Source organism: Dipodomys merriami, unplaced genomic scaffold, assembly GCF_024711535.1.
Source record: "Dipodomys merriami isolate MVZ:Mamm:240054 unplaced genomic scaffold, mDipMer1.0.p SCAF_45, whole genome shotgun sequence".
In the NCBI taxonomy this organism is placed as follows: Eukaryota; Metazoa; Chordata; class Mammalia; order Rodentia; family Heteromyidae; genus Dipodomys; species Dipodomys merriami.
The window spans coordinates 6365783-6376857 of NW_027206013.1; the positions used below are offsets into that span (position 1 = coordinate 6365783).

The window sequence follows — 11075 nt, forward strand, 5'->3', positions numbered from 1 at the left end:
AGTCGACTGCTCTGATTTCATTCCCTGTAGAAAGGATTTTGAAGGAGTCTTTCAGTTTGATTTTTTTCCTGTTGCATTTTCTTCTTCGATTAACCTCAAATCAGAACTGAAAATAGGCTCCTCCAGACTGAAAATTTACACATGTGTACTAGTTAGGACCTCTGGTTACTATCTACAGGAATAGTAGGCCTTCCGTTACACCATCCTTATATCATAGTTACAATACTGTATGAGACAAGAGTAGAAGAGAGTGTCAGCCCTAAAAATGTCTTTATTGGCCCGGGAATGTGGCTCAGTGGTAGAGTGCTTTCCTGGCAGGCATGAAGCCCTGGGTTCGATTCCTCGGTACCACATACACAGAAAAGGCCAGAGGTGGCGCTGTGGCTCAAGTGGTAGAGTGCTAGCCTTGAGCACAAAAGTCCAGGGACGGTGCCCAGGCCCTGAGTTCAAGTCCCAGGACCAGAACAAAAACAAAACAAAAACCAGATCCAGGAGGTCTAAAAATGTCTTTATTACCTAGATTCAATGGTTCCATTTTTCTTAATCCCCCAATTAACAAAAAAATATTATCTACTTCAATGTAAAAACAAAACATACCTGTTGCTGCCTTCAGGACATTGTACACTTCAAGTGGCAGCCCTGTAAGATCGGTGCTGAGGTCTCTACCCTGGATCCTGGGAAACTGCTTGCCTCTGTACTAAGATGGTTTCAGTGCACGCTCCCACTTACAAGAGCCCTGTGAACTCATGTGTCCTTCCCCTGGCTTCCTTCCACAGAAAGAATACTTCAAGCAGTACGAAGCGGGACTCCAGAACCTGTGCAATTCCTATCAAAGCCGTGCTGACTCCCGAGCCAAGGCCTCTGAGGAGAATTTGCGTACCTCTGAGAGGAAGCTCCGTGAGACAGAGGAGAAACTGCAGAAGTTGAGGACCAACATTGTGGCTTTGCTGCAGAAGGTCCAGGAGGTGAGCCAGGCAGCCCTTCCATTGCAGCTAGACCACATGGTCTCTCAGGCAGGGGACCTGGCACCTCCTACCGCCATCTCACAGGACTCTGTCTACCCGTAAGAATCTCTGCTTCCAACCCTGGCTGCACAGCATCCTGACCAGAGGGTTTGAGGTGGGCCTTCCCCACCAGAGCCACCGAACCCGTCTCTGTCCCTTGTTTGGACACTCCCATGTACAGCCTGATTTGAGCACCTTCCAAGCCATAAAGAAAGTTCTTGATTTTCCAGATGATGTCCCGGGTGGAATTGCGAGTCCGGAAGTGGGAAGGGCCCTTTAGGGTACTCTAGGCAGTGAACATGGGGTGTCTATTCTGTGTCTGTTCTGGGGCCCTGGGAGAGGAAGACAAGGCACTGAACACGGGGTATCTATTCTGTGCCTGTTCTGGGGCCCTGGGAGAGGAAGACAAGGCACTAACATGGGGAGTCTATTCTGTGCCTGTTCTGGGGCCCTGGGAGGGGTAGACAGGGCAGATGAAGTCCCAGCTCTCATCACCTCGTAGTGTAGTGGGTGAGTCAGTAATGGTGGTGGTGGACCAAATGCCAGGGCTGGCTGCTTGACCAGGGTTGTTTGGGTAGCATCTGAGGAGATACTTGAGCTGAGACTGGAAGCCGACCGTCACAAGAGTGGGACCTGAGTACTCTAGGCAGAGGAAAATAAGCAGGATTGGCCTGAGTGGGGAGTAGTGGGCAGGAGGACAGGCTGGTGTTAAAGTGGGATTTGATCCTGAGAACAGCAAGTCACTAGAAGCATGTGAGGTGGTCTACTTTTAAGACACTCTAGTTGGAGGCACGCAGTTTAGAACCAGGGAATCTGGTAATAAACTTCCCACATTATGAGGGCTAGAAATAGTAGTGACCTATACATTGGATAGTAACAGAAGGAAGACATCTAGTATCTGAGGGAAATAAATGGGAGGTTGGTGGTAGAGGGAAATAAATGGGAGGCTGGTGGTAGAGGTAGGTAAGGCAAGAGAATGAAGCCTGGATAGGGATTATGCCAACACCTCATCTGTAATCCTACTCAGGAGGCTGACGTCTGAGGGTCCTAGTTCAAAGTCAGCAGGAAAGTCTATGAAACTCAATTGACCAGCAAAAAGCTAGAAGTGGCTTGAGTGGTAGGTAGAGCATTAGCCTTGAACTAAAATGTTCAGGAACAGTGCCCACGCCCTGAGTTCAAGCCCTAGAATTGTCCCCTTCCGTCGCCCATCCCCCAAGAAAAAGACAGGAAGACCAGGCATGGTGGTTCTTGTCTGAAATCCCAGTGTAAAATGAGAGGATTATGGTTCAAGGTCAGTCCAGGAACTTGAGATCTCATCTCAACAAGCCAGATGTGGTGGTATATACCTCTTATCCCAGCCAGAATAGGCTGGAGGCCATAAGTAGGAGGGATTGTAGTCTGAGGCCATCGCCAAGCAAAAACACAAAACCCATTCTGACAAATGAGTAATGTACTGAAGGGCCTGGGAGTAAAACTCAAGTTAGCCCCAAGTTCAAACCCTGATATCAAAAAAAAAGGTTCGCCGGGCGCTGGTGGCTCACGCCTGTAATCCTAGCTACTCAGGAGGCTGAGATCTGAGGATCGCGGTTCAAAGCCAGCCCGGGCAGGAGAGACCGTTAGACTCCTATCTCCAATAAACCACCAGAAAACCGGAAGTGGCGCTGTAGCTCAAGTGGTAGAGCGCTCGCCTTGAGCTGAAGAGCTGAGGGACAGCGCCCAGGCCCAGAGTTCAAGCCCCACGACCGACAAAAAAAAAAAAAAGGTTCGACAGCTAAAGTGAAGAGAATGAGAGGGAACCCTGGCCTCGGCTCCAGGAACCACTCACTTTGCAGCCCCAGCTAACCCCTCCACCATGCTCTGTTCCAGGACATAGACATCAACACAGATGATGAGCTGGATGCCTACATCGAAGACCTCATCACCAAGGGGGACTGAGAGGCCGGGAGCCAGAGATCCACTTCCCACTCCCTGCCCTTCAATACAGCAGCTTCCTGGGAAGGAGGGTGCCTTCATGAGCTGCTGGACTGATACTTGTTTTGACTCATAGGACATGTGTGCTTTTGGAGGAAAACACTCTTGAATCTTCCTCCCTGTTTATAAATATTTATTTTTTAAAGAGACGATGCTGCGCCTGCTGTGAGACCATACATTTTGTGCCTGTGACTCTCAGGCACAGGATGGAAAACCTTCCCGTTTTTGCCACACTGGGTGACTGAGCCTGAGCCACTCCAGCTTCTGGCTCCTCACAGTAGTGGAGAGGCTAGTGCCAGGGTAAGGTTGGAGAAGCTCCAGGGATGGCAGAGGTTTCTCTCCTAGGGGATAGAAAGTGGAATCCAGGGGCCGCAGGTGGGCAAGAGTCCTCCAGAGCTGTGGGATCCCAGGAAGCCCCTTTCTCGGGGACCCAACAAGGCTGTGGTCAGAGCAGGCTCAGCATCTGAAGGGATTCTCCCTCATCGCTCCTCTGTCTTTTGTCTGGGGTCCTCAAGGCTGCAATTAACCCATGTGGTTGTGGCATTGTCATTTGGGGAAGAAAGCTCTGTTCAGCCTCCCTGTGTACCACCTAAGTTTTCTCTGAGGGAGCAGTTCCTCAGCCACGGACCACCAGGTTTCCAGTCTTGGTAGTTCACATCAAGGTTGAGGAGAAAGTACTCTGATGGGTCAGCCCTCTGGCCTGAGTAGCACTCCAGGTGTTGAGTCCAAAGGATTGATTCCTCAGGGAAGGTGCAGGAGTGTGAAGGCGGCCTCTCAAGGAAGAGGCCTCGGTCCATGGCTGCCTCAGTGGTACTGGTTCCTGCTGCTTTTCTACTATCTCTTGTGCCCCATGGAACACAAAAAGGAAGGGACCAGGGAACCTCTCGCTTCAGGGACTTCAGCAAGCACACTTGGCCTTCCCTCCCTGCTGGGTCACAGCCCCAGAAGCCGTGTCCTTTAGACAACTTCTCAGGGTCAAAAAATGCTGCTGTTTTCTCTAATGAACATTGGAAGAACTGGTTCCATTCCCCACAACTCTTTTTTTTCCTACTCCTTATCCGGGGCCTCAAGGCGTTAAGAACTTTGGCCTGTACCACTGACCTGTGATTCATACTCTCTTGGATGTTTCCACAATTTACCTACCCCAAGTCAGCAGTGGCATCCTGCTGCCCAGTGCGGTCTCCAGAAGTCAGGGAAGCCATGCACGGGACCCTGGCCGCAATGGAATCCGATGGCCTTTCCCACTTGTGCGGGAAGCACTTGTGACAGGTAGGTCCTGCGTTTCCTCAGACCAGGTCCCTGGGAGAAGGCTGGGGCATCACTGCTCAGAAGTGATCTTCTTCCTCTGGAACATTTTAAGCATCTGGGGTTTCTTGAACTGGCAATTCCCACTTACCCAGCTGTCAGATGACCCTTAGGCAGTTTGTGGGCTACTTTTGTCCCCAAACCTGTTTCCATCTGAAAGGAAGTTGATCCTACATTTTTATTGGAGGATTGAATTAAAATATTCAAGTTTTTTACTTACATGTCATCAAAATGCAATACTATAAACTCTTCATGAGACTCCCAAATTGTGCTCTGTGAAATCCAGTATCACCTTCTTCTATTTTCTTGTACCTTGTGACTCTAATGGTGTTCAAGATCTTTCCCATCTCCTCTCATTTCAGCTGCATTCTCCCAAAACACCCACAGAAAGGGAAAGACTGAACTTGCCAAATGTTTTAGCTTCACTCTAGAGGTGTGTGATCCAACTTCTGCAGATGTTTTACCAGGCAGAGCTGCTGGTGTTCTGGATAGGAAGACAAAATGCAGTGCCTGTGTCCCTGTGGGCCAGTCAGCATGGAGGGGGTCTAATGATGTAGGAGGGCAGAGGTGGGCTGGGCCCACCTGTGACAGAAGGTCCTCAGGCCTGGCTTGTAAGTAGAACATGTGCATGGTAAAAATCCAACACTACAAGGCTGGGCTGTGGAAAGCAAGTCTCTGGTGCACATGTGCACACACGCACACACACACACACACACACACACACACACACACACCCTTCTGTTTCCACCTGTTTTACCAAGTGTATCTTAAAGCCTGTTTCAAAGTGATTTATTATATGGGTCGTCTTTATTCTGAACCACCCCACAGGGAATTTCATTGTCTTTGGTAAACTGTCATTTAACAGTTCTCCGGAGTTATAAACATTTGGGTTTTGAACAGTTTTGAAACATGCTGTGATTGTGTTTTCATTAACATATCTAATAGAGGGTAGATTTCAAAAAAGGGAGGCTGTCAGTGGGTGCATTAACAATTCAAAGATACATTCCAGAACTGCCTTCCAGCTTCTACAAATAGCATGCCCCCCTCCTCACTTGCCAGTATAGTAATTGCATCCCTTTCAGCTATTTACTAATGTGAAAAGTGATAGATTTCTGAGTCAGTTGGAATTAACTGATGAGATTGACTTAATTAGCCAGTTGTGTTTCTTTTCTGGGACTGGGCTATGTGTGTTTCTGAATCTTGGGTTAGGTTGCCTTTTCTAAGTCAGATGGTAAAACAAGGAGTAATTTATCCCACAGCAAAGTATCCCTTAGCCCCTAATTATCCCAGGGATTTATTATAACCATTCCACCTCGGAGTAAGTGATGTTTTTTGCCAGTTCACAGAACAAGGGCATGGCATTTTTATTTACTAAAGGAAGGCAAGGGTCAATGACAGGTTGATTAAACCTTTTTGGTTCCCTCTTTTGAGAAATACTGCCTTTTGGTTTAGAGGCTTTTCTCTTGTTGGGTCCAGTTTCCTTTCCTGAATCTGGGTTCCAATAAGGTTGGCCAGAAGTGCACAGTTAAACAGACCAATAAGGCAAGCCCGATAGAACTCCAAACCTGCTACTTACATATAGTTAAGGGCTGACTTGAGTGGTCTAAGCCTCCAGTGGCTACTTGTCCCCGTTGGAAGGTCATTCTGCAACTGAGCCAGGTTTTAAGGGAATCATAGATAGTTGCCAAGGTGCCAGGAACTTTCTGAGAATTCCACTGCAGTGTTCTTTCCATTGTTGGAGATAGAACTCGGGCTCCTTGTGAAATGGCCATGTTGTGCTTGGTTCTCAGAGTCGCTGCACAGCCAGCCTTGGCCCCAGAGGCAGAACCAGTTTTGTGCTAGTCCTGGGGCTTGAACTCAGAGCCTCGGTGCTAGCCCAGAGCTTTTTTGCTCAAAGCTAGCACTCTACCCCTTTAAGTACAGCTCCACTTCAGACGTGATTAATTGGAGTTAAGTGTGTCTTTCCTGCCCAGGTTGGCTTCGAATCGCCGTCCTCGGATCTCAGCCTCCTGAGTAGGACTACAGGCATAAGCCACTGGTGCCGGGCTAGTCTTGGCATTTTTATTCAGTAAATTGCCATGTGCCAGGCCAAACTAGGGCCACTAAAGATGGGTCTGGCAGAAGCTTCCTCTTTCCAGGTTACAAAGCCTCAGACAAGTCACTGCTTTGCTCAGTAAAGGGGTTGTTGGGGTGACAGAGCGCCAGTCCTGGAGCTGCACACGGAGTAGGGGAGGGGCGCCGGCGCCTCTCGGTGCCTCGGCCTCCGTGCTGTGCGCGATCCCCCGATCCCCGCTTCGGGTGCTCTCCCGGGGCTGCAGCGCGGCTTCGGGGTCTGCGTCCTCCCCAGGCCGGGGGGCTGCGCTGGCGTCGGGGCCGCCGCCCCCGAGGCCCGGCCGGGGTCCTCCTTACCTGGTGTGAGCGCCGGGATCCCCCTTCTCCGAGGCAACGCCTCCACAGCCCTCCGAGGCCCCCCGCCCTACCCTACCGCTGCAGCTTCCCGCCCGGCTCCACCGGCGACTTACCGAGCCTCTCCCGGGCGCGGCGCGCCGGCCCGGCCCCGCCGGTGCCCAGGCTCCCTGGGCGGGCGAGGGAGCGGACCGCGGCGCGGAGAGGGCCGAGCTTCCTAAGCTCACCGTCGCCAGAGCGCAGAGACGGAACCGTCCGCGTCTCCCGAGACCTAAGGGGCGGCCGGGGCGCAGCAGCCCTGCGGGGCGCAGTCCTGCTGCTCAACGGCTCTGCCCCGGGCGCCCCAGGCGCGCGGCCCAACGGAACCCGCGCGGCGTCACCAAGGCCGCTCGCCCGCATCCTGTGTTACGCGTGTGCTGCCGCGTTCCGCGCGTGCGTCATGCGTTCACGGCAGCATCAAGGGGTGCCCTTCCCTTCTTGTTTATACCTCTGAAGACGTCACTGCGGGGAACTTTTTGTATAGGCATCGGTGCCCTTCTGACCAAGTGCCCTTATTTCTCAAGGTGGTGGACTTGGAAAGATTCCAATTTACAAGCAAAAAGGCTAGGCTGGAGGCCTGGTTCAAGTGGTGGAGCCCCCCATCTGTGAGCAGGAAAGCTCAGAGCACAAGGCTCACCTGGGTTCAAGCACCAGTACCAGCATCCAAACCAAAAAAAAAAAAAAACACCTCTTTTAGGTTAGACTTTGTTCTCATGAAATTTTAAATCACTTTGCAGGCTGAGGAGCCTTTTTAAAAAAAATGCTTCTATCCAGATTTAAATTTTGAGTGCATAAAATTTTAATATTTTTAGATTTAAAATTTTATAATATTAAAACTCCCCAGAGAATATGAAATGCTTTTTCATTTGCTTAAGACTTTTGTGGGCTGGGAAGGTGGCTCAGTGGTAGAGCGCTTGCCTTGCATGCATGAGGCCCTGGGTTCGATTCCTCAGTACCACATAAGCAGGAAAAAAAAAGCTGGAAGTGGTGCTGTGGCTCAAGTGGTAGAGCGCTAGCCTTGAGCTGAAGAGCTGATGGACAGCGCCCAAGCCCAGAGTTCAGGCCCCATGACCGGACCCCCCACCCCCCAAAAAAAGACTTCTTTTGTATTCTCCAGTGGTATTTTTCTATTTCTTCATAAAGGTCCCATAGTTTTCTGGCCCAATAAACATTTGTAATTTCTTTATACAGATTTTTAACTTTCTGATTAAATTCATACATAAATGTTTTATGATTTTATCACTTTTTTTTATCACTAGTGGAGTGGAATAATTTTCCCTGCCACTACTCTTTTTAAAAGTTTTCAAAATAGAGACAATTTGTAAATTTGCCAGTATACGAGCTTAATTACAAATTTGTCTTTGAGATAATCTCTGAAAAACTGTAAATAATTACCTAGGTGTTGTTCCTAATGTGAAGGGAAATCCGTGTGTGAGGATATTGGTCTGGTTTGAGTAAAATGGACTTTGAAGTGTTAAAGTTTTGTTTCTTTTCTCTTCTGGGACACATAGCTACTTGTCTTTCCTGAATTAGGCACTAGGGGGCAGCAGGCACACAATAAAATGAGGGTTGTGTTCCTTAGAGACTGATTAAATTTTCTCATAGGCTTTTCCACTATTAAACACACACACAAACACACAGCCTATCATAATAGTTCACTTCCTCAATCCCAGCAAGTAGGAGGCTGAGACAGGTGGATCAGGAGTTTGGAGCTGCCCTGAGTCAAAACAACAAAAATCCCCCCTCAAATTATAGAGAGCGTTTTCCTTTAGGCTGTTGCTATAATAAACTACTTTCACTAGACAATAGTGGCAAAGTTTTCCTTATTAAAGTATCTAAAGTAGAGATAACATACAGTCTTTTGGGCACCATTCCTCTCTACTCAGAAGAAACTATCATCCTGAATCTTTTCTGTGATTTGTTACACTTTAAAGACTTAGATTTGCGTTCATAATGATTTGCTTTGCCCGTTTTCCAGTTTAGATGGGCAGAGGAGGCTCTTTACTACATGGCAGTTTTGGCTTTTCAACATTATGTTCCAGAAATTCACTTGTGTTGTTGGCTGTAGGTATAGTATTTTACACAGTTAATGAAAATAAGAGAAATATACTTAAAACCTGTGTTTTCTTTTTCCTTTTCTTTTTCTTCTTCAGTAACTGGAGTTTGAACTCAGGACTTCATACTTGCCTAGTGGGCACTCTTCCTGCTGAGCCATACCTCCAACCATTTTTTGTGGGTTATTTTGAGATAGGGTCTTGCTTCCTGCCACGTGATATGTTTAGGCCTCGATCCACTTAAACTAGATTTCCTGTTGTACTTAGGATAACAGGTGCTCATCATTGTACCCAGTTCTCCATTGAGAAGGGGAAAATCTCACAACTTTTCTGCCCAGGCTGGACTCAAACCTTGATCTTCCCAGTCCCAGCCTCTCATCCTTGTAAGTAGTAAAGCTTACAGGTGTGAGCCACTTACGCTGTGCATGCAAATAGGACTTTGAAGCAGAATTACCGAGTCACACTCATGCCCATTGTAACTTTACTAACTTTACTTGCAAGCTAGCACTTGCTGGCCTCTTATACCCATCTGCTTCCTACTTCTTTGCCAACACTTGATATTGCTAGGTTTGAAATCTTTTGCCAATCTGATCCGTGTAGAGTGGCATCTCATTAAGGGTTCAATTTGCATTGCCTTAGTTTTTTATGATGGTTGAGCACCTTTCAAATGTTTAGGATTTGAATTCTGGGCTCTACCATTTGAGCCACATCCCCAGACTCTCTTCCCTTCCCCCCCTCATTTCTTCCCTTTCTCTCCTCCTCCCTTCTTCTCCTCCTTCCTTCCCCTCTCTCTCTTTCTCCTTTTTCTGGTTGCCTCAATTCCCCTTATTAGAAAGTCCTGTCATTTGCTATCGATCCTTAGTGATGCTACTAATATATCAAATGTTCCTATATGTATGAATCTTACTGGACTTTGGGTTATATGTATTCTCTCTAAACCAACACTGATTTATTTATAGTATTGTAATATTTAAATCTAATACAGCCAGTTCTATGTTTTTCTAAACATCAAGACTGTTTTGACTGCTTAGCTTTTTCCATATATGGCTTAGAATCATCAACTCCATGAGAAACCTACAGGAGTTTCATGGTAATTAATCAGATCTATCTTCAGCTTGAGAAGTTATAAATCTTTTAACCACTTTAACTCTCCATTAATTTAGATATTTCTTTAATCACTATCAAAAATACATATATAGTTTTCCTTTTAGAGGTCTTATTAGATGTATACTAAGTAAATCTACTTTTGTAATGCCATTGTAGATGATTCTTAAAATTTTAACTTTCTGACTTGCTTATAAAAATTCAAATGAGAGGGCTGGGAAGGTAGCTCAGCGGTAGAGTGCTTGCCTTGCAAGCATGAGGCCCTGGGTTCGATTCCTCAGCACCACATAAACAGAAAAAGCCAGAAGTGGCGCTGTGGCTCCAGTGGTAGAGCTTAGGGACAGCTCAGACCCAGAGTTCAGGCCCCATGATCGGCAAAAAAAAAAAAAAAAAAAAAAAAAAATTCAAATGATTTTTGATAATTAAACCCTATCATTATAGAGGAGAAAACATAGTATATAAATGGTTGTGCCATTGGTGATTTCAGACATCTGCTGAAGGCCTTGGGAAATCCTCTGTGGGTAATGGGGTATTGTCTTTTGTTTTTGTTCCATTTGTTTCTGGTCTTTCTTTTCCTTGAGTTTATCCTACTGTTTCTTACTCAGATTGCATGTTAAACTCATTAGTTTTCCTTATATAACATAAGCTTTTTTCCTTTTTTTTCCCCCCCCTGTCCCTGGGTGTGATCTCTGACCTGTTTTATTCCAGGCTAGCACTCTACCACTTGAGTCACTTCTGGTTTTTTGTTGGTTAACTGAAAAGAAGAGTATCATGGACTTTGCTGTCCAGGCTGGTGTTGAACTGTGATATACTCAAGTTTATAGCCTTCTGAGTAGCTAGGATTACAGGCGTGAGTCACTGGCACTTGGCTAACAAGATTTTTAAGTACTTAGGTTTGAACTTAGGGTCTTGTACTTACTAGGTAGGCAATCTTCCCCTTAAGTTATGTTTCTGGTTGACTTCTTTCTTTCTTTTTGCCAGGCCTAGGGCTTGAACTCTGGGCCTGGGCCCTGTTCCTGAGCTGCTTTTTTTGTTCAAGGCTAGTGTCCTACCACTTGAGCGACATCACTTCTGGCTTTTTTGAGTAGTTTATTGGAGATATGTCTTCAAACATCATTCCTTAGATCTCGGGCTCCTGAGTAGCTAGGATTACAGGCATGAGCCACTGGCACCCAGCCTGCTTTGACTATTT

At 47.1% G+C, this 11075-nt stretch overlaps 1 protein-coding gene across 2 annotated transcripts in view; it reads left to right on the forward strand.

The window, feature by feature from the left end:
* Nucleotides 1-5188, forward strand: part of Morc2 (MORC family CW-type zinc finger 2) — a 42623-nt gene extending 37435 nt beyond the window's left edge. The window contains exons 25-26 of one of the 2 annotated variants that reach the window (XM_069994523.1): nucleotides 777-965; nucleotides 2871-5188. In XM_069994523.1, coding sequence (XP_069850624.1) covers nucleotides 777-965; nucleotides 2871-2939 — 258 coding nt within the window. In that variant the 3' untranslated portion in view covers nucleotides 2940-5188. Of the gene's footprint in view, nucleotides 1-776; nucleotides 1234-2870 lie in introns of those variants that run through there. The other variant, XM_069994522.1, reaches the window with a different exon arrangement.
* Nucleotides 5189-11075: the final 5887 nt, after the last annotated feature.